Source organism: Sylvia atricapilla, chromosome 13, assembly GCF_009819655.1.
Source record: "Sylvia atricapilla isolate bSylAtr1 chromosome 13, bSylAtr1.pri, whole genome shotgun sequence".
Lineage (NCBI taxonomy): Eukaryota > Metazoa > Chordata > Aves > Passeriformes > Sylviidae > Sylvia > Sylvia atricapilla.
The window spans coordinates 9,345,233-9,372,982 of record NC_089152.1 but is presented as its reverse complement, the minus strand read 5'-3'; the positions used below and the strand labels follow the sequence as shown (position 1 = coordinate 9,372,982).

The 27,750-nt window shown below is 39.1% G+C and overlaps 1 protein-coding gene across 1 annotated transcript in view; it reads left to right on the top strand.

Moving 5' to 3' along the window:
• Positions 1 to 27,750, top strand: part of ADAMTSL3 (ADAMTS like 3) — a 165,024-nt gene that overhangs the window by 83,094 nt on the left and 54,180 nt on the right. The window contains exons 6-9 of the mRNA XM_066328347.1: positions 9,935 to 10,061; positions 18,580 to 18,654; positions 23,954 to 24,111; positions 25,099 to 25,210. Coding sequence (XP_066184444.1) covers positions 9,935 to 10,061; positions 18,580 to 18,654; positions 23,954 to 24,111; positions 25,099 to 25,210 — 472 coding nt within the window. The remainder of the gene's footprint in view (positions 1 to 9,934; positions 10,062 to 18,579; positions 18,655 to 23,953; positions 24,112 to 25,098; positions 25,211 to 27,750) is intronic.

The following is a 27,750-nucleotide window of genomic DNA, read 5'->3' as shown; positions in this document are numbered from 1 at the left end:
CTGAGTAGTTCTGTCCTAAGCTGTCACAATTAGGTCAAGGATGATGTAAATCCTGCAGTGAACTTTCCATTTAGTGTCAGCAAGTTGTTTGTGTTCCAAAAAAGGCAGACACTACACTGTGCTTTGTAGCATATGGCATAAATTTAGCTGACATCAGAGCACATCCCACATGTCAAGTGGAGTGCCATCAACCTCTGCCATGCTGGTTCTCCTCTGTCACATGTCATCATATGGTGAGTGGGTATCACTCACCACCAAAGCACTCTTTATGCTGGACGTAAATATCTGTCAGAGTTTTCATTGAAAACAGTTTCTGTAAGCGCTTGGAAGACTCTTGCACTTCTTTTTTTTTTTTTTTATATAAGCTGTGTTTGTGTTTTTAACTTAAAATTGTAGCAGGTCATTAATTTCTTCTGAATCTTGACTTCTTTTATCCTGAGAGTTGCTTTCTCAAACTGCTTGTTTTGTGTACTTTCTCTTCTGGTTCCTGCAGATACTTTTTTTTGCCTATAAATATGTTCAAGGACTGCCCAAGATGCACAGGAGATTTGGTGTGCAGAGACTTAGGAAGGCTTCCTTTCCATCCCATGTTACTGCAGACATGTTTCTAACACATGCTAGTCTGATGAAGTTAATTCCTGAAGAGCTGTTAAAAAAACACATTTTTTCCCAAAATTAATGCTTACTCTTATCTTATTTTAATATTTAAAGATTAGGAAAAAAAAAATCTGTGTTGCCTTTTTCTTCTTTTTCGCCCTTGAGTGATTCATAGGAAGAATTGATTTTGAGGTAGCTCTGTGTCAAAGCCAGCTGTTACACTAAACCTGGAAATCTTTCCTGGGTGTCACTAGTTATCAAAGGCACAAAGTGCATTTTGGAGCCTGAGGGAGCCCCTCATGTACTCTGTCTACGTGTTTCTGCACCAGAGTTGGCAGCCTGGACCCTGCCCAGAAAGACTGGCAGTTACTCAGGGAGATCCAACAAAACTTTGTGGCTCTCAGAGCTACATATGAAAAACTTCATGTGACTGCACACGTGTGACAGGGGTCATAAAACTGGGAGTGGGGAGCTCCAGCTGCAGCTCAGCTGGGAGGTGTTGGTGGCTCTCCAGAATTTTCTCTGGAGGATGGGGCTGAGCTAAGCAGGGGCTGCCACATACGAAATGACCTGTCAGTGTCACCCTCCCTAGCCTCAGGGGGTTGGTTTCTCATCTGTGGAAGCTCTTGGCACTGCCCAGGCCAGCAGATCATGGAGCCACCCTTCAAGGGCTGCACCTGCCCCTATTGAATGTCACTGCCCCCCTAGGTGTAGTGGTTCTCTTGTGATGACATTGTTGGCAACTCAGTGGTGGGCTTTTATAAATAAATAATAATAACAGGATGCTCTCAGACACTGCAGGTAATAATGGGATACTTTCAGACACTGAAAACGTCTTTTGTTATCACTTGTTTTTATTTTGCAGTTTCCCACAGCTGCTGGAAACTGTTTCTTTTCAGGTCTTATTCTCTCTCCTACTATTTCTTATGGAGAATTCTCTCCATAGGATTTCTTAATGTGGAAGTTTATCCTTTCTTGTCAGATGAGTAGTGGGTTTTTTCTGATCTCCAGTTTCTTATCTATACTTCTTTGGTAATAAGTGATTGTCTGCCAAGTTTTGTTTTGTTTTAGTGAGCTGAGTGCAAAGGTGACTTTACTTCCCAGCCTAGCAAGGACCTAAATCATGTGAGCAGTGATAGCAGAAAAACTCATGATTTGGGTGTCATCTTGAAGTAGAGCCTTAGTAGCCTTCAAATCCCCCAGTGCTACTTCGCCAAGCAAGGCAGATTTGGCTGAACCCAGCCAGAAAAGGAGCAAAGTAATTTGATTTCATATACTGATTTCTTTTTTGAAAGCGTTCTCACAAAACAAGAAGCTCACTGGGAGTTTGTGTCCTATCTATCCTCTGGTTGTGTGTATGTGTGTTTTTTTTAAATGGAGACCATGTGGGAAAGGGTAGTTGCTCCTGCTGGGTGGTCCTAAAATCTCTCAGCTCCTCCAGCATGTGACAGATCCTGTAGTAAGAGTTAAAGGTTTTGGAAACACTTTGTTTTATTTGATGGAAGTGGATTTACAGAGTTGTGGAACACTCTTTAGCCTCTTGCCTTCAGATATAAAATGTCAGCAGAAATATGTGGAAAGTCTTTTTAGGAGCCCTTTAGTATGCAGTGAATTTTATGCACTGTATTTTTTTTATTTTCTGTGGGGCTTTTTTATTGCTTTACATTCTCTTCCTCTGTATGGATGGCCCAGGAATTTGAACACCACGGAGCGTCTCCTTGTGCCCGTCATTCTGAATTATTTTACACCTCTGTTCTGAGGTTTGCATTTTGACACACTTTGCCTTGACTGCCTGATTTCTTACCTGTGAGGAACTGAAAATCCTTAAACAGAGGAAGTTTTCCTCCTCTCAGCAGGGCTGCTGCCCATTCACCTTGGCAGCTGGGATTGCAGCTTCGTGTCCCGGGAGGAGATGGGTTGGGAAGTTTGCTATTGGTCCTGAGTACATGCCCAAGGTCCCTGGGGGGGCCTTATTCTGTTAATTAACACATGCTGAAGCCTGTGTCAGCTTGTCTGGGCTGCTGCTGTCCTGGGCTGGTGTGATTCCAGAGATGTGAGAACCTGTGCCACAATCAGGCCTTTGTTAGCTCAGGCATAACTGAAGAGTTATGAGACAAGACCATGTGAGAAGAAAATCATGACTCAGACCAAGATAAATCCTCAGTGAGCATAAAATAGGGTTTGAAAGCACTGCTTGAAAGCTAAGATTCCACACTACTTTTAAAAGTCAATTAAAAAAAAAAAGTAACTTGCTTAATTGGAGGGACGTTCTGGTATCTCTCCTCTGGTTGTCAGAAGCAATTACTAGTGGATGATGAGCATGGGAAAGAGACAGTGGGAACTTTTTTCTTTATGTTCTCTCTGGGGACATATTTTATCTGTGTAGGAATAAAGTGCAAGCTGAAGCTATCACAAAGTGAAGGATGAGAGCAGAGATTGCATAGTCTGTGAATAGATGGGCTTTGAATGACACAAGGTTTTACAGCAAGGCAAAGAGACATGGAAAATATTGACCAAGGGAGAGCAGGATTTTCACATGACAGGTTTTTTATTCATGTTTTTATTACCATGAATCCCCATAGCCATATTCAAAATTAATTATTTGTTGTGTGGCTACAGTCAGTCCTGACATCTGCCTGTGCTGGATTCTGTGCTAAGACAAGTAGAGCAGGGGAAAATGCAGCAAATTGCTGACATTGGGATCTCTGTACTGTGATAGAACATGCAACTGTGCGATGAAACTACCTTCATTTCTCTGAGGTTTGGGTTTTGTGAGTGTCTGTGTTTTTGGAAATAGAAATTCCTTTTCTCTGAGCAAGATCCAGAGGATTTTAATTTTCCCTGCTGAGTGATTCTAATAAACTGCAATAGACATTTGTCTTTTTGAGCATGTAAGGGTTTTTCATTCTTCCTTTACTAGTAAATGCTGAAATCAAACATATCCTTTCTTAGTCTAGTCACAGAACTTGGAAAGGGCATTTTTGTCAGAAATAATTTGGTGGCTATCTTGTATTTTGGCCAATACTGATAACCTTTAGAGGTATGTAGCTGTTCTTATTCCATTGTTATCTTAGTTCTCATCTCTTGTAAGCCCAGAATAAATAATTTGGTTTGCAGGAGTCCATATACTGCTATCCTGGTGGCTGGGCACTCAGATCACTTCACTGGATATGTTTGGTGTAGTAGTTCACACTATTTTTTGCAAATCTTGACAAATTTTAAAGGCAGTGGAACGCACTTGCACCTGGAACACAAAACCTTTGCCACCCTTCAGTAGATCAGGGCTCCAGCCAGCACTAGATCTGCTGCTGGCCAGTTTTAAATAAACACCACTGGACAACTTGTTCTGTTCAGCCCTCAAGGGGAAGGATCTCCTGTGCAGTAACTATCACATTCTTGTGAGAAGTACAATTATCATATCTATTTGTCCATTCTGCAGTGCAGTTCCTTGCTCAGCAGAAATACAGTATTTCTTTGACATTTTAAGCACATTGGGCACTTCCCCATAAATGATTTGCTGGGTTTTCTGCTTCTGCTGAATTCCACCAAATGCCATCTGTATGTTTGTGTTGAAATTCCCCTTGCAGGTTGTTTCTGGAGTACACATTTTGTGCATCCTTTGAAATAGCCAGGCCAATGGAAGCACACAAATAAAAAGAGCAGCCTTCAGCTGGGTTCTCCTGACAGCTGGGGGGTTTCCTCAGCATCTGTGGAAGGATGGTAATTATATAATATTGAGATATCATTGAACTGATGTTCTGTTTTCGTTTTATTAAACCAAATCACATTAATAAAGGTGCTACAAAACACAAGTCTACCTAATCATTTTAATTGAATCACTGATAAATGAGTCTGTATCAATAATAAATTTATTAGTCAAAGTAGAAAATTATTTAGTACTTTACAAATACATTGCTGAATATTTAAGTGGCATGTCTGCTAAAGAGCTTAGTCTAAGACACGGTAGATAGAAAAATAATGGCACTAGTGCAGCTTCAGTTTTAATGTTTCATAGAATTTATGTATCTGTCACAAATAAAAATAGCAGTGATTTATTCTTTTGTGGCTGCTTCTATTAGGAGAACTCAGAATATTTGTTTTTCCTGGCTATACCTGGACCTTTGGCTCCAGAGGACCCTAGAAGGGGGAAAGCTCACTTTGAAAGAGAAATATTATTTATAATTATCTGTATTGCTGTATAAGGTTTCAAGCTTTTGATAGTAATAATAACATTTAACATTTACATGATGCTTGTTATGCAAAGATGTCTGGTCTTACCTCTGAAATAAATATATTTATTTTATAAAGTGTATCTTCAACTTATTTATTTGAAGTATATAATCTTGAGTCATTGGCATTCCTGAAACCTTTTTGAATACAAAATGTAGTATTTTTATAACTGACAACTCACTGCTGTAGAATGAGTTCCACAAAAACGTAGTGCTGTGCCTGTTTTGGGAGTGTCTGCAGCTGGAGATGAGTGGCCAGCTGAGGTACTGCCACAGTTCAGGAGGGCTAAAGCAAATGCTGAATTTTCAAAACTTGATCCTGTATCGGACTTTGCACTGGCAATTCTAGTCCATGTTTGTGTTTATATTTATGAAGAAAAGTCCCTAAAAGGAGGGAGGGTGTGGGTGGGATTTGCCTCGTGTTTCACTCTGATGCTTTTTTACCATGTTGGAATTTTTAGTTAAAATTCTGTCCCCTTGCAGTCCTCTCCATCTTCTTATCATACCTAATTATAAACGTCTTAACAAAGGAAACTCCTTGAATTTTACAGATTATTCTTGGACCTTCACAAATCAAAATGAACATGCTACATTAAGTTCTTCGTTTAAGTCCAGTTCCTCAGCTGAAACACTACTAATTGAATATGACCTAAGCAAACAGCTTTACATGAGCTTCTGAGTGATTCTTGGATTCGTATTTGCAAAAATATTTTTAATGTTCCATAGCCACTTTTAACATATCAGCAGTGATTTCATTCTTCTCTTTCATCTATATTACTGTACTTTATACCCTGACCTTTGCTCTTCTTTTGCCTTTCTGAACCTACATGAACTATTCTAAGATTGCCACAAAGTATTTAACACCCTTCAGGATTGTCTTTCACAACAGCACTGCCATGCTGAGGTTTGTTGAAGCAGATGAGTGGTTTTGTTCACTGCTCAACCAGATGCTTTCTATCTGAGCTGCTTGTGAGAAAACTATATGTAATTCTATAAACTACGTAATTCTTTTTCATATTTCTTTTGTATTTTTTTGCCTTTGTAAGAACAGACAAGAAACATATTCAGGTTCTGTCCAAAAATAGTAACAGATTGGAGACCTGTTTCTGAAAATTATCTTGCCATATCCAAATTCATTGATAGCCCATCATGGAAAATTTTATAAATTCTCAAAGTGCTCATTTCCTCAATACTCTTTTTATATGAAATTTCTCCTTGCTGTTTGTTTTGTTACATGTTGGTGAATATTCTCCCTGCTGTCTGAGGAGCTCAATTACAACCTGGTCATTACAATACCTGTATCGTTTTTTGGGATGATGATAGTTATGATTGCAAATGTCTTAAATTCACAGGGTCCCAATCCTTCCATTACACAGTTTGTGTTATCACTTGTTTCATTTATTCAGCCTATGTTAAAATCACCTAATATTATTTCTGACTATACCCTAAAAGCCTGCAGATGTTTTCCCAGCCTGCCTGTAATATTTACAGCTGATCCCTTTGCTCTGCAAACAGCAAGCAATGTGGAATAAATTAATCCTACAAAATTCCTTAATTGTGGAAATCATCAGCCTCCTTGGCTGGCTGAAGTGGTGCGTGAGCAGAGGAAGGCTGTTGCCGTTTATCATTTTCTTGTCCTTGTTGCAGCTTTATTTGCAAATAGCCAAATTTACTGTCTTCAAAATGTTTTATCAAACACTTGTTTTCCCCAGTAGCTCTTGGCTAAAATATGAATACCTTAAATTCATGATACTTGGTGTCACATATGTTTTTGAGATATAGTTTCCAAGACCATGCCTTACAGCTTCCTCTTCTGGTGAGATCTGTGGCTGTTCAGCTCACCTGAGGAATACCTGGTGAAGGGTTTGCAAACACATAAAAAAGGCTGGCTCTAAACTCTGAGCTTTCAAGTATGTCCCATCCCAGTGTTCACTCATTAAGATTCCTTCTTGAATTAGCTCTAAATGTGTGGCTTTTCACTTAAAAACCTGTGGAATTTTTGAGTGCTTCATGTTAAATAAAATCTGTGATTCTGTGCTCACTTCAGGTCAAAATTGTGATTATAATTTGAGTTGTTGTCTAAATTGTGTTCCCAGATATCATTGCTTGATATTCATATTTGTAACAGCTGATGTAAACATAATCTGGGGAGGAAACCTGCAGAGGGTGAATGCCTCTAGCTGAACACACACCTTTGCTCTCAGGGGAGCTGTAAACCTTTTCCCACGTCCCTTGCAGCTAGCACTCCTGTTTCATTTCTGTGGCATTTGTGTATTATTAAAAAATAAGCAATAATACTATATGAAACAGTCCTGTAAAACATGCTGCTGTGCTGATTATCTGTTCTTGCATTCCATGAAGGACACAATAATGCTTTGTGTTTGCACAGTTGTGTAGTTTTTGTTACACCCAACGGGAGTTTGTTTTCACAGGGGCTGTGTGTAAGAGCCCAGTCTGGATGTTTGTTAGTGTCAATGTTGGGTCCTGATGGGCTGGTCTTGCTCTGCTTGCTCAGTGCCCTCCTCCGACTAAAGACCTGCAGCATCTGTAGCCCGCAAATATCTGTAGCCCCAAAAAAGAGCTTAAACTAAGAAAAATAGCACTTTTCCACACAGGGTATCACAGTGTGCAGCCTATTTTTTTTCCTTTGAAATGTGTTGATGAGTGAATTAAAGAGTTTTTTTAATATTTATAAAAGGACATTACAGTATGAAATGGAGATGTGTTTGAGACATCAATGGAGAGATTACACTTGCAGTGATATAATTTACCTCCATGTTCTAGTAGTATCTTTATGTGGATAAGGGCAGGAGTATCAGTGGGGAACAGTAACTACTTTAAAAGTCTTCCAAAGAGAAATGTAGATTCTCTGAACCACTGGTATGGTCTCCATCACTGCACCATCTGCATGATTCACAAACTTTAGGAGATTAATTCCTGCAGCCTCTCAGTCAGCTGGGGATCTGCAGTTAGGCCCCTTCCATGGATTGGAATGGAAAAGCACAGGAATTTTCAAAGGTCAGAAAAGTCGATTGTGGAGCTGGGAAGTGAAAGAGTTGTCAATGCTGAGGCAAACACGTTGAGCACTGTATTATTTTATCCCATGAAATTTCATCTGCTCTCCAGTTCACAGAGTGGCCCAGTCAGTTTCTGTTTCTTAAATGGTGTTTTCATTCATTTCTCAATGGTAATTGTTTCTAAAGTGTGAAAATAGACTTGTTTATAGTAATTTGTTTACAATCTCTTTTTTATATTTTTCTGGATGTCAGTAATGAACCCAGAGCTAATGCTAAAGACAACTTCAAGTGCAAATACTTTGTAATCCATGCCTAAATTGTAGTACAGTGTTCCCACAAGCCTTCTGTGTGGTAAATTCTGTGTGGTAAATAAGCACCTGTTCTGAGATGGTCTGAGCTCACACGTGTGTAAATTTGCTTTATTTTTGCAAATAAGTTTTTGATAAAACTGAAATGATTAACTGTTAGTGTTAAGTGGCTTATTTATTTTTAGATTTAATTCCTTGCTGGGCTACATAGGATTAAGATCCCCTTCAGTTGCAGGAATAAAATAATTTCTTGCTGCCAGTGTAGGTTTCTCTGGTAAATCTGAAGGCCTTAGGAAGGAGATGCCTTCACTGCAGGTCTCTCAACTGCAGTACTGTGAACTGTCCCATTAGTGCCCTCCTCTAAAGGGAATTCAAGCTGTAGGGAATTGCGAAAATAAGGGAAAGGGGCAGAAGGGGGAGGTGAGGCTGCTTTGTTTTCTTTTCCATGGACATGTGAAACTTTGAGATTGCCTTTCTCCGTGTTTGGCAGTGGATGTGTGTGATTTGTGTGTCTGTGTTCAGGCAGACTGGAGGGCCCAGCCCTGCCTCTTACGTGTGGACTCGATGCTCACCTCTCCAAGGGGATCGTGTGTCGGTTCTGGCACAGCACATGTGCAGTGGATCTTGGCAGCCCAGGCTGCCCCTTCCAAGCTTTTTTATATAGGAAGAGGCGTGTGCTGGCCAGTTTCAGAATTCTAGCACTGCTTTTAACTCTGACTTTCCAGAGGGTTTTCTATCCATTTGTCAGTTTGGATTTTTGTTAAATATGTACGCCCATGACAAATTAGCTGCCCTTGTCAGGGATGTGTGGCTGTAAGAGGCATGTAGGCTGACTTGAGAAAACTTGAAGCTGGAGATCAGCTTTTTACCACATTGTTCAGCATTTGGTACTCCCTGAAAAATTCTTCTATGAAATGGTGATGAGTAAGATAGCTGAGGCCAAATATTTATCTTCCATTCATCAGGAAGGTGCTTTTCATCAATTTTGTCTATTCTTTGTCTTTCCATTCTCACTCTTATTTTTCTTGTGGAGTTGACTGATATACAGAAAAAAGAAAAAGCTGGAAAAATGTTTTCTTTATAATTTGGAGGGGTTTCCATTGACATATTTTTTTTAAATTGCTTTTTGAATTTTTGGCAGTCTTAAATTTGGGTGTTTTTATAATAATCGTTGGAAAGTTTTATAGAATGAGTCTTATATTCATAAACCAGAAAAAATCAAAAGGTGAGAAGTGAATTATCCAAGTTTTTAAAAAGCTGGTTAGCAAATGTGTTTATAATTGACATTGATGTAAATGGCAAATAGATCTACAGAAATGCCAGTTTAATTCTGAATGGCCAAGACACTAGAATGTTAGCACTGCCCTCAGCTCCCTGTCCATGAAGCTGAAGGCTGAGTGCCCTTTAAATTTTTAACTTGGATTATTTAATTGCACTTATCCTTTCTCAGACATAATTAAACAGGTGATGAAAACCAAATTGTAAATAACATAGTTATGCCTTGTGTTAGAAAGAATAATGCTCAATGGTATTCATTCACATAAGTAGTGGGAAAGGGATTCATGTCTTTCCTATGCTTGAATAGCTTAATATTGTTGTGGTTCATCATTAAAATCATGGAAATGACAGCATGCTTTTAAAATCCTAAATGGCAAGATATGCTTTGATAGAATGAGGCCAACTCATAAAATCAAAAGGATAACATAATAAATAAAATTCCAGAAACCTGAGCATGTCTACTACAGCTTTGCCCTCCTTCTGACTGTGGTGTTGGTGTTGGCAGGCAGTAGGCTGTGATCGACAACTTGGGAGCAATGCCAAGGAAGACAACTGTGGAATCTGTGCAGGAGATGGCTCAACATGCAGGCTTGTGAGGGGACAAGCTAAGGCACATGTCTCACCAGAAAAAAGTAGGTTGCAAATTGATCCTATGGTAATTTATCCTTGACTTTGTTTTCTGCTTTTATATTAGCATGAATATTGGTGACCTTTTAACCATATACTTGTTTGCAGTTTTACAAAGCTACTTATTCTGAAGTCTGTGCTAGATTAGTCTATTGAAATTCCGTGAGGGATACCACACATTAGGGTATAGCTAGGAAAGAATTTGAGATATGCATTTTTTTAATAGAGCTACTCAATTCATTCTATCAGGAATAACCATCAAGATGCACATCTTATTTCAGAGGGTATCCTCATGTTGCAGTATATGTGATGCTGCAGCAATGTTTTTAAATCATGGAAACATCTTATAGATGGTTTTATGGAAATAGTGGCCTGTACTTGAAAGTACCTGGTTTTCAAATTAACTTTGATATTTTTTGTGTGTGTGTGTGGGTTGTTTGGTTTGGCTTTTTTTTTTTTTTTTTTTTTTTTTTTTTTTTTTTTTTTTTGGTGTGTGTGTCTGAAGACAACTGACGTTCAAGGGCAAGCTACTGCTTGTAAAGTACAAAAAACACAAAGTGAAAGGGACTAATACTTCCATCTCTTTTTTGTGTGTTTGGCTCAAATTTCACCATTCTTTCTTAAAATAATTAACATCTTACTGGGAGTAACTGTAGGTCTCAATAGTATTGAAAATATAACACAGAGAAGAGTAACAGTATTAGAAAAAGACCCTTTACTGGAGTCTGAAGGCTCTGGCTATTTTGATATGCAGGCAAGGTTTTCCACAAAGACTCCCTTCTGGCACTGATGCGCTCCACCCTCACAGATGATGCTCCCTGGAATCTCACAGCATATCTCCCATGTGTTTATCATATGAATAGTTGCCTCACATATTGTTTTCTTTTTCTGAACTTGCAGTGTGTATCTGTCACCAGCATTTGTCACATGGAGATGGGGCCTTTGGGGTTAATTACCTTCCTGCAAAGTCACCAGATAGAAGGGTGCTCTTGAAGTCAGTGTTCAAAGTTCAAATGCAACCAGGTTTTCTTTTTAATGGATAAAGCACTTGCCTCTGTCAGCTGCCTATATTTTAATACTATTGTATTTCAGCCAGCAAAGATTTCACTTGTGCCCTGATTTTGAAAGTGCTCTGTATATTGAATCACGCTAAAATCTTACTGCAGTATATATAACTATTCCCATGGGTTTTCTAATGCCACTGTTTGCAGTATGCTTCAGTTTGGATGTAGCTTGGAGTAGTTTATTTGTTCTCTCAGTGGTTATTTCTTTGCAGTGTGGTGTCTTGTATTGCCCTGCAAGGGTGTTGGGTACCACTGTGCAGGTGCATAATTTCTGTAATTCAATACATGTGTATAGCAAAGGCAATCTGAGTAAAAAATGACTGGTTGTGTGGTAGCAACTTTCAAAATCACAGGATAATTTTCCAAAAGTCAAAGAGCCTTTTTTACATATTAGAGGGTCTATCAGTGTTAACTTTTGCTTTGTTTTGAATAGAGGTCTTTTTTATTGACGGGAGAGTGTAGTTCAATAATTTATAAAATTTGTCCTCATGAAAGAATGAGAAAACATCTTGAATGCTTACAATGAGCTGGAAAAGAATTTTTATGGGGGGCCACAATTTTTTCATTTGCCTTATTAAAGACTCAGAGCTTCTGGTCAGCATAGAGCAAGCACTTGAAAAGAAAATATTTTTGTAGTGTCTCCAAGCTGTATTTGTTTTGTTTCTGTATATGGATAGATACAGATATATAGGGATATATATGCACGAAATAGTTCTTTCCCTTTCTGATGTGAAGGTCAGCTGGAATTGAAAGGAATTAAGTTGTCTATTACAGTTTAACAGCAACTGAGATTCTCGTGAAGAAAGATGATTCCTGGTGACACCGTAGCCAGTTCTAAGGCAGCCCAAATAAACTTGTTAGATTGGTGACTCTGATTGGATAGTTTATGATAAATGAAATTAAAAGTTTCACATTTAATTGCTGATTAGAATGGAAGTAGAGACAAAGTTGTAAAAAGGATCTGGTTTTGAAACGGTCATTTAGTTACAGAAAATATTAATTTAACTTATGGTATTCTTGCTCAGGTAAGATCTAACTACAGCTGACATCACTTGGTGGAAGGTTTCCCATTGCCTTCAAGGTTATGAACAATGCCCATGGTTCATTGTTCCTTCTGTCATAGTTCAGTGTCTTTTTAAGAGTCCTTTAAAATAAAAGACCAAGAAAGACTATTCTGGGGAAATATGTCAGTTTTGCCAAGTTTTGGGTTTGTCTTGCACTGCAGTAGGCTGGATGATATGAATGATTACCACTGGCATAAGCAAAACAGGACACATGCTACTAAATTCAGAACTTGGTGTTTTTCTTAGTTATTGTGATGGTGCCAAAATATTTTTTGGGTCAAGGTGTTCAGCACTATGCAATGAGTTCCATATAATCATCCTGTGTGTGAATGAAATGTGGAAATAAAGCCATCCTTTCTTTGTGGTAAAATATCAGTGAAGGGAGGCAGATTATCTTCCAAAGAGTCATTTGGAAGCTTTCAGAACTAGTGTTGAGAAAATACCCACACATGACAGACATGCATATAAGAAGGAGCTTAAGGCTATGAGCAGGATGTAAATTTTACTGTTCAATGAAGCAAATTAAAGAACTGGAAGGAAAAGCAAGAGCCAAAGATTTTAGTATAAAAAAGAGACATAAGGGAAAATTGAAGTGATTGATCATCTTAGTCCTTATTTTAAAACAAAGAAATTTAGGCATTGATAGCAAATTATTTCTCATGAAGGACTAATTTTGTTTTATTATCTTTTTTATATGTTTTTACATTAAATTAATGTCTTTGATCATAAAGTTAAACAGCAGCAAAAGGGAGCTTACTGTTTTGCAAATATGAAATGAACAGTTAATTCAAAAGTTTATTTTTTCCACGAACACTTAATTGCCTTTGAAAGACAAAGTGAGTTAAACTTCTGTCAGCAAGCCAGATTCTAACATTCTGGTAAAATGATTAAAGGTTTGACTAACGATATTCAAACAAAAAGTGTAATAGGTTGTAAAACGTACCATCCCACTGGGAAATGAGATATCATGGGCCTGAAGTTTCTAGTACTAAATGCATGGAACTCCCATTAAATCTACCTGCCCTTTGTGCACGTGGAAAAATTGTAGGATTGGGCCCTCATATCTCCTTTCTGCACCATTGGTGGCAAGAAATGGTAGGAAAGTGTTCTGGTTCTGGTACCAACAAAGAAAAGATGCTGGTTCAATGGGAGGTGAAGCTGAAGGTGTGGACTTGTCCCAGTCTGGTTTTATTTGGTACCCAAATTGCAAGTTTTGCCAATCCTAATGTTTTGCTAAAGAGCTTCTTATGAAAGCTTTCGCTGGCAATGGCTTTGTAACTGTTTGAATTTCCTTTTGCCATGTGCTTTATTTCCTGTGGCACTTGTGTAATATATCATTGGTCACTTCTTCTCACATGATGTATGTCATCATCCCCAAGCATGTTAAACCAAAAACCCAATTTCACTTTGGTCATTTATCTAAATAGAGGCCTTTGGCTCAGCTCTCTCTTCTGTGTCATCAGCCAGTTCAACTTTTTTGATGACTTCCTGCCTCACATTTTTTCCCTCTTTGAAATCAATAAACATGGAGCTAGCAACCCCAATTGTCAAGGTTGTCTGATACTTCATTTTATATGAAGGATTATTTGCCAAAATTAGACAGTTGTGTCAGAAACTTCTCATGCCAGGTGCTATGTGTTTTGGAGAAAATTCAGCCAAAACAGCTCGGCATATTCTGAGGACACAGAGGAGAAAAACATGTTGTTTCCCACTGTCAAAACATTCTTGAAACCTTTTCTTTAATACGTCTTAACATCCCCCATTGTTGGACTTGATCACAGATCAGGGATTTGAAATTTGGCAGGCAATGATCTTCTGGTCATGGATAAGTCTTTTGCAATGTCTGTGAACATCAACACATATTTTACTGCAACCTTTACAAAAAATCCCCAACCTTTTCCTTCAGTTTCTGTAGAATCTTCTTGGATGTTAATAGCTGAAATCTCTGAAAACTTATTCTTTTAAGTGTTCTCTAGCTTGTTACAAGTCCTGACTGCAAACAGATCACACATGTGCAGCCTCCTCAGGATACATTAACATGCTGCTCTTCCAGAAATAAGCTATTAAAATTTTTCCTTGAGATTGCTCTTGCTTTCTCCTTTACTGCAGTGTGGACCAGTTGCCACGGGATGAACTCTGTGATGCCTCCTACCTCGCATTCAGGCATTCAGAAGAGATTTTGTGGAGAGCTTCTAATCTCCTGAGCTTCAGACTTACAACAGGGAGTGATGAGATCACATGAGGAGAGGGAAAGATGAGATGAGCTGAACGGAAAAATCTGCAGTTAGTTCATGCAGTGAAGGAAAGGCAGATGTGAGGAGGTGGGTGGAGGATGTAGGACTGGACGTACAGACACACTGAGTCAAGGAAAATAGGAAGAGAAGACTGAGATTAGATAAGGAATCTGGGTAGGAGATGGAGTCAAAAACAGTTGGAGAGGAAGGGGAAAAATCAACTTTGTGGAGAGCCAGAAGATGGAACTGGGTGGGTTTGGCAGGGAAACTGTGTGTGGGGAGGGATAGAATGCCAGTGCATTAGTGTTCAGTATGGATAGGAGCATGTTTTTTGAAGCAAATTTCATCATGGCCCTAACATACTCTTCATAAGTTGACATCACAGAGTGGTCTTGGAGAGCATAAATTGGAATATTTTGGATCAAACTAAACCAGAAGATGTGTCCCAGAAAAGCACTTGATGTTCTCCAGCAGCTACAGGATACCTAGTGCATGGGATCAGACTGGAATTAGTCCCAAAGAGGCACCTGCAGTTTTGTTGTGAGAATGCTGAGTCTTCAACACTGTTTGTCTAGACATCCCTTTACTTTCATTGGTTTACTTGGGGCTGTTACAGGTCGTATGAACCCTCCTTCTGTATTTTCATGGTTGCTTTTGTCTAGAAGAAATTTCCTTGTAAGAACATTGGCTATTTCATTACTTATTTTGCATTGCATTTCTGTAAGATCTATTCTCTTGAGGGGCTGTTTGCTATATGTCTTTTAAGTTTTCTCCAGTGCATGTATTTGGCTTTGCTTTCATTAGACAGGTCAGCACAACAGCCAGCAGCAGTGCCTTCTGAAATTGTGCCTGATGCCAGAGTGGACGAGAGAAGCCACTGCAATTAGATCCAAGATTTTGAGATTTTTAGTTCCTGTATTATTGTTTGTACTTTGAGAGCACAAAGGTCTTCGATCAGAACCAGGGAACCAGCAAATAAGTTCTGAGCAAATACATAGAAAGAAACTCTTTTTATAGACCTGAAATAAACCCTCTGGCCTGCTATAAGAGGAGAGAGGGAAAAATCCCAACTGGCCCATATGTGAAACAGTAAATGGGTCCACCATGGCCCACATGGAAAAATAAATAAAACCTGCTGAATTGGATTGAGTTTAGGAATGTGGCTCCTTTATTTTGATCCTGGGGATTAGCTCCCAGTCTTACCATAGCAGGGAGTCTGATCTTGGTCTCTTTGAGATCCAAAATCTAAATCCACATTAACACCATAGAAACAGGATCAAACTTTGCCATCTAAAGTAAAGGCAATCCATGAGCTTAATCAGCAAGTGCTGTGTGTAGTGTGCACACATTTGCTGAGTCTCTGGGTGAGAGTGGAGGAAGATGACTCTCATGCTCCTGGGAATCCCTATCCTGAAAGCAGTGTTAGAATGGAGAGACATCTCACCTGTTTCTCAGGTTTTTAAGGCTCAAGTGAGCCTTAATCTGGGCTCAGATGTTAGAGTCTAGTGTTTCTGCATGTTCCAGATGATTTTGGACTAATTTATTTTCAGCTTTAGACAAAGGTCAGCAATTAACTTTCAAAGAAATACTGTAAGGGGAAAAAAGAGGTAATCAAAAATTCTCAGTATGGATTTCAGGGTAACAATTTCCCCTTATGTTTTCATAAGAGTTCATGGCTTTTAGCAGTGTGGACCCTACTGATTTAATGGGAAATGTACAGCATAACCATTTAATATGGGTTTACAGAGTCTTGTGTTTCTTTAAGAATATGAATTACATTCAGCTGAGAACTGGAGACCTTTGGAATATATAGTTTTGTAGCCAGACCTGGACAGCCATAACCATTGTTTCAAAGCTGTCCCTAGGAGAAGGAGTCCCTAATGGTCAGTTCTGTCCTGTTTCTTCCAAACCCTCATCTCTGTTCAGAAGTCCAAAAAACTCACATTTATTTTTTCCTATAATGTCCTTGATCTCAAGGAAAGACTGCCCTAGGTCATAATTATCTCAGTCAGGTTACAAAAAACCCCTGCTGTCAGACTTCTTGACGGGTCTGTGGGCTGCAGAGGTTGACTGCTGCTGTGGCGGTGAGCTTAGTCATCTCGAATGCAAATAAAACACTTTCTGGTAATATTGTCTGTGCCGCAGAGAAACACCAAATTTAGCACCCCCATGAGACTTTTGGACCATATCAGAGAGTGCTTCGGTGAGGGTGGAATGTCTGTAGTACTGCTAAAGGAATGTGAGGCATCCTGAGAAGGGATCTGGGGGCTGCTGTGGGGAGGTGCAGGCAGCACAGCAAGACGGCCCTGGGTGTTCTCCAGAGGAGCAGCCTGCACATGTGTGCACATCTGCAAAGCCGGGCTGTGTCCGTGGAGCACGGGCTGCCCTCGGTCCCGTTTCACAGCAGCAGTTCGTGCATTCTGGTCATAATTTGACTTTTATTCCAGGCTTTGTGCTGTGACTGATCCTTGGTTGTTATCAGGATGGGATTCAATTCCCAACCAAGTAAGGACAGATGGGCCCCTCAAACCTGCTTTTCCTCAAATACTGCCGAGCACATGTGAATTCAGTAGTTATTCCCTTACTTTAAAGATATACACACCCACTACCTCCTGGCTATCTTTAGCAATTCCTCTGATGAAAAACCAAGATGCAAAAAGATATTAAGTGGTTCAGTAGTTAATGTTTTTTCCAGGACTCCTTAGTTGTACTATTGTTTTACTGTAGTATTTTTCATTCTGGTGGAATACACAAGAATGAAATTAATAAAGCTCCTATTTTATTACATCCAAAATAAATTGTTATATTTAAATGTCCTTCCTAGAAATTGACAGTATAAAAACTGTAACATAAGAAGGTGTTTATTTCAGAAAAAATAATTGCAGTATTTGCTTGAAGTATTCTGAACATTTGGCAGGAAATCATACTTATGCTAAGGAGATGTAAACCAGAAGCTGATAATTTAGCATCTACTATAAAGGGTTCCGGTTTAAAGTGGAAAGAAACATTTTTCAACTATTTTTCTTTGTTAAAACGAAACTCAACTATTCTTCCTCTCAATATTTTATGGGTAATTCTGGAGCCAGCGTATCACTGACCTTCAACACACATTACTTTTCGAATCTGCAGAAAGGAGCTTGCTCTGCACCAGCCACTGAGTTAGGTTGATCACCAAGCAGAGAATCTTGTGCAGGGTGTGGCTGCAGAGGACACATGGGGCTGAGCCTCACTTAAAGAAGATTTGCAGTTGGGCCATGATATAAATGGGTGACAGCTCCTTGGATGCTTCTCTCTTCCTTTTGTGGATATCCCTGTGGATACCGTTTTCTGAGGGCACTGCTTTTGTTGTTGTGAGGGTCTCTGGCCTGTTGATTTGACTGGTAACTCAGTTTGCTTGGGCAAATAACAGATTTCCTGCATTTGAAATCAGAAGTAATAACTTTCTGCCTTTGTAAAATGCACTGAAGTAAGTGTGTAGCACATTTATATAGGAAGAGGCCTTTTAGGCAGCCAAAAGCTGTTTTGTATTGACGTGTCCTGTTGGAGGCTGCTTTGGTGTATAGTTCATTTTAAATTGAGCCTCTTACTGGAAGAAATGATCTTATATGGTAAGTTAGATGCAGACACCTTATATAAGGTATATAACATATACCTTATAGCTATTATATATTTGCTCTTAACTGGTCTGTAATTGGTTAAGGGTTAGTGTTAAGTAGATGATTTATTTCCTGTAAGTCCTGCCACTTATTGAAGTTGTGACCTGCAGCAGGAAATGAGGTGTGGGCAAAATGAGACTGAACAGCTGCAGATTTTTGTAAGGGGGAAGGACTACTTAGCAGATTCCTTATATCAATTCAGTGATTAGAAAATAAAACTAGGACAACGGAGTGTAAATATGTTCCTAATACACTACTGACATTTCAGTTGTTACTGTTAATAGCAAATTATTTTCCAAGAGAAAGCAAGATTTACAAGTCAATTTGTATGTCTTAATACTTGTATACCATAGCAAACAGACTCACTACACTGTACTTAAAAAAAATATATTATTTTAATAGAAAAAAATGTGAAAGCTGTGAAATATTTTCGTAGACACATTTGACAGTTTTCAGTCTAATTATGTGATGTACAAATTCTAAAACAGTTGTTTAATTTTCCTAGGGGAAGAAACTGTGATTGCTGTACCACATGGGAGTCGCAGTGTGAGAATTACCCTGAAAGGACCAGCACACCTTGGTATGACTGAGCTGTTTTATGTATTTATACATAGGCAGAAAATAAAAACAGAACCTTGTGTCTGAACTCATCCAAACTTTGGGAAATACGGGTAAGATCATGACCTCGATACCTTGATTCCTCTTCCCATCTTTAATATCCAGCCTGGAGATAGTCCTAGAGAACACTGAAAGTTTTCTTGGTAAAAGGAAATAGAATACCTAGTGGTGGTTTCTATTCCTTTCGTTTAAACCAATATAAGGCATCTCAAATGCAGTACACTCTTAAACAACATGCAAAAAACCCGCCTTCTGGAGGATTATGTGTGGAATCAACAGCCCCTGCTCAGCACCAGGTTTCTGTTGAAGCCTCTGACAAGTGATCTAGGTACCAATAAAGCTGGGTGAATGACTAGAGAAGTCCTGTTTCCTTGTAATTCTTTTAGTCATTATATACCACCAGAGAAACAGTTTGTTATTCTGTAAGACAATTGTTTTCCAATATTTTCTTATAAGGCTGATGGCAGTATTTATGGCTACTTCTTTGTCCATAGGCCTGGTTTGCGTAGAGAATTAATGATTTCAGTTGTAAATGATGCTACTATACCAAGCAATGAAATACAATATTCCTTTAACTTTGAACAATTTTTTATTTGTAGAAGTGGCAGATGTAGTCTGGATCATAGAATCTAAAAGAACTTCAGCTCTGAGATACGTAAACAGAAGTAAAAAATGCATTTTATTTGAAAATTGGTCATCAGTTATTTTTGTTTTCAAAAATATATTGTCACATCCTTTCAAAGAAAAATACTGAAATAAAACTCCCTCTTCAGAACGGCTCCAGAGTGACAATAACTTCTCGGTGTACTACTTATATAAAAAACATACAAAGCTAAAGTTATATTGAAATAAATAATATTCCTTTAAAACTCTTGCAGGGAATGTGTGAATGAGTGATCCTGACCAGTTCAGGTCAGGATTCTTGGACTTTCTTAAGTAGTTCTGCAGAAGGAAGTTGTTGTTTCAGCTTTGTATGAGGAAAAAGTACTAGATTGAGTGGCTCCTGGGGGATTTCTGGAAAGCTCCTGAGGAATGCAGCAGCAGCTCAGTAACTAAGTACAGAGTGCTCCTGGCTTCCTACCCAGGGTGGTTCCGTAAAGGAGCTGTGGCTTGGCATTACCTTTGTTAGTTCGCTCTCTAGCTGGACGGGAATTGTGAAATGTTCCTGTAACCACTTCCACCAGCACATCTGTTTGCAAATCTGTGAGGATTTGGATTTTTTATTTTTTTTATTTTTTTTTACCTAAAATTAAAATTGCAGAGGTGAAAAACAAGGGAGGGAGTTGTGGGGAGAGAGGTGACAATCACTTCTGGCTTCATAGCCAGGTCTCCAAGAGCTGATGCTCCAGAGGTGCTTCTCCACCTTCCCACTGTATGTGTTTGTCACTTAACAGAAGATACCAAGTGATCTTTTGTCTGCCACTTCATCAGCTTCAGTGTGGGTGTGCTGGTATAATTAAAGCCAGAATTTTAAAAATAATCACCTATTATTACCAGTGCATTTGTCAGAGATGTTTTTCCTGGCTTGCAAGGAGTTGAATTTAACAGGTGAAGCAGGGGCTGCTTCTTTAACTACCATTGTTAAAATTTTATACTGCCTCCTGTTGCCAGTATATATTTGTCCTTCAAGTAGAGTCAGCAGCAATAGCAGAAATGTGAAGAGCACTGTGGAGTGTCTGGCACTTTTCCCTTTATCTTGTGTTCAGTGGTGCTTCATCCTGGGTTTATGATCTGGTCTTGTTCCAGGAAAGCACAGCTGCTGGACTAATCAAAAATGGAAATGTGGTTGGAGATGTAGCACATAACAGATTTGAAACAAATGCTCTGAGCATTGTTTTGCAACCAGGAGTTAGTGTTTGAGTAAGGACTGCATTTCTCTGTAGCTGCTTAGAATAAGTACTTTGTCTGTGTCTCTGGGCACTTTAAAACAGGCAACAGATTCATCAGAGAGCCAAGATGTTACTTCGGGTTTTTAACAAATATGGCCCCCCTGTACTTCTGCCTGCTTGGATTTGGTGAAAGATTTGGTGGAAAATAACCAAGCAATTAGCACAAAAATGGGGCTGAATAAAATGTTTCATTGTGTTTGCCTTGTTTTTTGATTTGGACCGTATTATGGCTTTTCCAGTAGTTGTTTTAAGAGCATTAGAATCAAAAGAAAGACTGAAAGTTCCCTGAAATTAATCCTCCAGCAGAAGAAACAGGAAAACCAGAAGCTAATATTTTTACAAGTGGCTAATGCTAGATAACTGAGTTCGTGAACTTCGGGAGGTTAAACATTACTGAAAGGAACTGAAATGTTTTTCTTCTTGTCAATTTTTTCTCTGTTCACAGTGATTTGCATCAGGTGACAGCATTTAGCTGTGGGTTTGTGCACTGCTCTGTCTTTGACAGATGCTCAGAGGAGTGTGGTGTTGCTTGTTGCTTGCATTTTGAGAAGAATGTTTTGTATTGTGCTTCCTACAAATGAATCACAGAAAAGAAACAGCTTTTGGGCAGTACCATACTTGCTCTTTATTGCACTGGGAGCAGAAGCTGTTTCCCTGGGAGCTCTTCCATGCCTCTCTCTACACAGAGAGGTACCTGCAGTGGGTTTCCTGTGTCACACTGCCCTGCTCCTTCCTGCCAGCAAGAGAATGGGAGGCTTCAGCCATGGGGCTTCTGTCCACAGCTGGGCAAGGCATTTACCATTTTTGTCAAGGGAGGGGAAGTAACTAAACACCCCTAAACAAAAGTTAAAGGTCTTTGGCCCTGGTGATTGTCCTGTCAGTCACAGAAACGGGGGAGCACTCGAGAGAATTCCCTGTCCATGTGACTCTTCACAACTGGAGTCTCAAGGAATTGATTTAGGATGGGGAAGCCAAACTTCCCAGGTCTTTAGTATAAAACAGGAGACTCTGCAGAACAAATAAATATTTGGTGAATTATTTTCTTAACCTTGTCGAGAAATCAGTTGATCAGGTTGGGGTTTTTTTTTTTCTCAGTTACTTTTGTGAAATCAATAATGAACAGTTTTTGAGGGAGGAATTGCTCCCCAATAAGCATCATCATGTTATGTATGTGTTAAATACATCAAGAGCTTGGTGTTGCTCTGTTTCAGAGGCCTGTGATGACAAGCACTCACTGCTGCTGAGCAGGAATGTATTGCATCAGAGGTTATCCATTGTGCCGTGGAACAGCTCCTCATCTCCCTGTGTGAGAAGGGAAGAATCTGAGCAGCTGTTCTGAGCTTCAGTGATGTCACCTCCAGAGATACAGGCCAAGGCTCCATAGCTGGACCTGGCAAATAAACACATGATTTGCATCCACATCTAGAGTAGCTCTAATGTAAATGTATGTCAGCTCTCAGGGAGTTACTGCCTCATAGTTGCTGAACAATATTTTTGGTTTCTGCTTAGAAAAACATAAAAAATATTTTTTTATTGAGAAAATTAGTAAAAAGACTGTTCAGAAATGCAGCTGAGGTCACCAAATAAACATTTTCATCATCTTTTTGCACTAGCTGAATGACTTGCCTTGTAATCTTCAATGCTGGTTTCAAAGGGATCCTGTACTCCAGAGGATCTTACTGCATGTATTTAGAGTTGGAAGTACTTGAGATTTGATTTTACACTTACTAAAAAAAAAAAAAGACAATAAAAGACAACATGCTTTATTACTTACTTTTAACCAGTGTTTGTGAGCAAGCAGTAAGTTTGTAATTAAGGCAGTAGGTTTGGGATCAAGGCTTGCAGAAGCTTAATTCAAGAATTCTGAGTTCCATATATTTTAGAGGGTTATTTTGTGATGCAATCAGGAAAGGACACTTCCCTAAAGGTGACAGACAGAAATATGTAGTGATCATCTAAATACTTGGCCTTTTTTTCTGGGATTAGTTTATATCTATTTATTCCTAATGGAAATGTGTTGGATAGTGGGGCACATTGATTCCCAGAGATTTATTTTTTTGCTCTTTGACAAAGTACATTTTATTCACCACTACATTCATACCCTGTGATTAACATAAAGTCATTTCCTAGAAACAAATCCTTCCTGAAACTTCCTTCCAGCCATGTATGTGATCTTTGTTATACCTATGAGCACAGTGGAACCTAATGCTGAGAAGCTTGGGATAATGGTGGTATGTTTTCAAGGAATTTAATTCATTCTATAATTTCTTTATTCTCTTTGTTGGGGGTGCTCCAGAATGCATGTTTGTTTAAAAACTTTGAAGGAAGAAAACAGTTAATGATGGATTGCAGCGTTCAGAGCATGCTTTCAGTGCAGGTAAAACCAGATGCTTTTAACCTAAATGGTCTAGCCTGGCTTAGGTAACTTTGTTTAAAGTACCAAAAAAGGCAAGGTAGTGGAAGAAAGAGGGTATTTATAGCTCATCAAAAGATTCCTTTGAGCTTGCCCTGAGCTCATCTGAGATTCATGCTTTTCTCATGCAGTGCTCTGGTAGATTGTAACCAGACCAGTATATTTCAAGTCATGCATCTTGCTGTGCCTCTGTGCTGCATTACACAGAGCCCAGAATTCTACTTTCGTTATGAATATCTTCCTTTAGCTTTGTCCACTTACAGTTCAGTCAGTTTGCTGGAAGTGATTTAATCTTAAAATGCTTCATCTGTCTTCTGGAGGTTGTGGGCTGTTAGTTTAATCTGTTTCCAAGGAATAGAGAACAATTCAGAAAGGGTTTTCATCACCACCTGTTCTGGGAAAGGGCCCTCCCTCCTCCTGGCCCTGCTTTCTCCTCACATGGGAAACACTCAAAGCCAAGTTAATGATCTTGGTGCAGTGAGACAGGTATTGAGGTGAGTGTCAGGTGGGTTTGGCACCGTTCAGGCTTCTCTGGAATTGCTCCGATTGCTTGGCTTTTGAGTTGTGTGCAAGTCTGAGGTGTTTTTTCTCTATATTGATTCTATCAGTTTTGAGTTTCTTTCAGCTTTTCCTGCTCAAGCTGTTGCTTATATCAAATGTTACAGAGCACTTGATGTAGGAAAAAACTGTCTCAGAAGTTTAGACTCAGAAGTTAGACTCAGAAGTGCTTCTGGTATGAAAGAATAGTGTGTTTAGACAGATATTCCTGTGTTGACTTGTCTTGCAATTCTCTATCAGCCTATAATCTGAAGCAGTTAATATTCTCACAGATTCCCTGGGTGTGTTTTTACTGCACATATGCAGTTGGTACTTGCAAAGCAAAATTGTAAACATCACTTCCTGACTTTCTTGAAAACGAAAACCTGTTTAAGTTTACTAATTGCATGTTTCTTCTTTAGTTATAGAGTCAAAAACACTGCAAGGAGAAAAGGGAGAACACAGTTTCAATGCTCCTGGAACATTTGTCATTGAAAATACAACTGTTGAATTTCAGAAGAGTACAGACAGGGAAATCATAAAGATCCAGGGGCCTCTTGGAGCAGATTTCATTATCAAGGTGGGGTGTGTGAATGTACAAATCTACAAAGTTACTGTAAGTACATGCAACATAGTGGTGGCTGTCTATCAGCTTGTAACAATGCAACAAAGTCTTTTAGTTAGCAAGTAAGAAATCCTGATTACAGTCCAGAGATCATTTATGCTGAGAAAATTGAAACAAATTTAAATGCTACTCGATTAATGTCTTTCCTGTGGTGGAAAGTACCACAGGATCTTTAATGGTAAAAATGGCCAGGATGTCTGTTTTAAATACTGCTGGAAGAATAACAGTGTGACCCTGTGCAGTGGATTGAGCTAATCCAATTGCAGACTGCCACCTACTGAATTTGAGCACTGCTTCCAGCAGCACCCTACAATCTCCCCCTGACATTGCTAATCCAATCACTGACCATTTCCAATTCTTTTAAATTTCTTTTCTGTCCAGAACACATACCAGTGGCTTGCATCACTCATCAAGATGTTTATAAGTAGAAACATATCAATATTTGACTGCCAAAGGGAGGCACTCATACAATTTGCCATTGGAAGTGACATGTTTCAGTATTATCAGACTGCCTGGCTTTACCTGTCACATTGTGGAAAAGGAATTTCAGTTGTTTTCCCTTTGCATCTCCAGTATCACGTGCAGCTGGGCTTTCTTGACTATGACTCAGTGTGCTTGGATCACTTATAGACTTCTTTCTGCAGCAAATTTTAAAATTTTTGCTAACAAAGAGACAGACCCACAGAATACATTAAAGAACTTTGCTATTCAAAGATAGATAATCAAATGGTCACATTAATGCCTTGAATAATTTGAAAAACAAAGCAACATTCAAATGTTTAACTGTTGGGAACGTGAATTTAATGGCTACTCTAGACTTTCTAGAGGTTTTCTGTCTGTTATCATCCTACTCTGCACTGCTGTTATGTATGAACTCTGTGTAGAAATGGCATGAGCAGTAAAGTACAGTGTACATGTGTGTTGTAATGGAAATTTCTTCAGGCCAGGTACTCTGGATCAAAAGAGAGTGTGGTTCAGTTCTTCTTCTATCAACCCATCAGTCATCAGTGGAGACAAACTGAGTTCTTCCCCTGCACAGTGACGTGTGGAGGAGGTGAGTAATGTCAACTCTTCAGGAGTGATAACAGCTCAAGATTAAAAGGAGCTGATTTACAGCCTCTGTTCTGCATTTTTAGTGATTAGATGTTTGTGTTTCTCTACACACTAGTAATTCCTCAGCAGAATAAATGACAGAGCAGCAGCTACACAGGTTGGTTAAGCTGGTATCAGCATAGGGGATTTTACATGTTGTTACTGGAAAGTCATGTTTTTCCATAACAGATGTTCATTTGAGTAAGAACATTGAATAAGAAGTAAAAAATACGACATTCAAAATGGAAAATTGCAACTCATAGTGGATATTTGGGAAAAGTAGGCAAAGAAACAGGATGAGACTTTAAAATAAGAATAAGCAAGAGATGAAGAAGTATTTCTGGCCTTAGTATTTCTTCCCTCACATGAAGGAGTGTTTTAGAACATTTAGCTGAGAAACTGGTTGTACAGAAAGCAGAATAAGTAAATCGAATTTAAAGAATATCTGCTATGAGTACCTTTGGCTGTCTGATCTTGGACATTCAGTCCTTATGGTGGCTAGAGCAGCACACGTGGCACTGTAGCATCCATTCCTGGTTTAAGCACTGCAGCTTAGATGAGGTGTAGCTTTGCTCTGCTGTGGCTCATCCAGCCCTGCCCACTGCTTGTCATGTCTGATTCTGCAAAAAAAGTGTGAGCTCAGGGTAGGAAGAGAGTGTGACACTGCAGATAGCAATTTCCCTTCAGCTAGCATTTCCTAGGTCACCTGGAAAACAGACCAGGATGCTGGTGATACCAACACAGGGATTTTCTAGAGAGTGCAAATATGGTTTAAATAGTTACTTGGGACATGAATAAAGAGAGTGAGAGATGTTTAAAGTACAAGCAGAGTCTGTGGATCTTTTGAAGGACCATCCGTTCTGGCACTTGCACCTCCCTGTAATCTGAAATGCAGACAATTTATGTGTATGATCTGTAGTCCCACAGGAAACTACTGTATCTTACGAGATACTTGGCCTCATGAAGTGTGATTCTTGCTGGAGCTGTGAGTGGCAATCCATATCCTCTGATGATTCCATCACACTGTGTTTATAATTTTTTTCCTTAACTTCTCTGACAAGGGAAGAAGTATAAAGCATCACAGTTACTTTTGAGAGCTGCATGTAAACACTGGATAGCTCAAGGGACATATTTACCTTCAAAGGTATTGGCTCAAATCCAGCTTTATTCAGACTGCTGTTATGGTTTGAAAATTATAGCTACATGTCAATCTCTTTGAAATCATCCAGGGTGTTCAAAGCCCTACTTTGTGGCTGCTTGTCTAAAATATAAAACTGGTATCTTTAGCAGAGGGGCTTGGCAGTCCTCAGGGAGGGCAGGAACTGAAGAGGCACGAAAACTGAGCTGCTCAGTCATGACAGTAGTAGAGTTAAGAACAGCATGTTTCTGAGCATGCAGGGAAGTTGTGTTGCATCTGCCTGGCTTTAAGCTGTTATCTTAAAGTGGATTTAGTGTCCAGATTGTCTATTTGGTATCTGGTACAGGCAGCAAAAGAAAAAGTTCCTCACAACAGAGATTTGGAATTAGGCCATTGCCATTCCTCACTTGGATGCTGCTTCTGTCTTTAATTCTGTAGTCTCCATGTGTTGGAAGGGGCATCCCAGAAAGCACAGTCAAGTTTGATTGAGAAGAGTGTTTAAAAATTGTTTTTCTTGTTTGCAAGTGACATTTCTTCTGGGTCTTTTCAGTACTTACAAGAACTGAAACATAGATGCCGTGAGCACTGGAACTGCTTAGTTCTTTATGGTTATCACTCTCATGCATGATGACACTTTGGATCAGCCAAGAGACACACCACTGAAGCCACTGATACATGATACTTAGCATTTTCAGTAGGCACTGGGACTTGTGCTGTTAGTTTGTTGACTTGGTTTGGTTTTAATTCTTGTGGTCTAAAACATTTTTACTTTGCACATACCAGAACATCCTCCTCCTCTCCTCAGTTTAAGTCCAAGTAAGCTTTTTTGAATGAGTCTTTTTTTACTTAGCCAAAAAATAACCTAGTGGTTTATAAAACTCAGATCCCTTCTTGCAATCAGTCTCCACACATATTTTATTATTTGTTTTTCATCAAGTAGTTAATTCAAGTCTTCTTTTGTTGGCTCTTCAACTCAGAATGTTCTTGAACCTATTTCTTGGTTTCTGCAGTTCCTTAGCAATGTTTTTGGATCTCATCTTCAATTCCTCTGGCTTTCTGTCCCAAGTATTTATTTCTTTTAGCATGAATGACTGTGTAATATAGCTCTCCAACATACTGGTAACTCCTTCTTGGAGGAGGGAAGTTTTAAGTTGTGGAACATGTAGTGAAACCGTATGGCTTCATAGTTTTGCCTTGTGACAGGTGAGCTGGTGAGCTGATGCAAGTATTCCTGCATCATAAGAAAATATGTGTGCCTTTACTCTTAGAATATTAGTAGAATAAAGAGCTGGAAGCTCATCTAGTGTTAAGAGAGTTTAATATAACTGCTATTGCCTTTAATGAAGGTCTGGTTGTGCATTTTA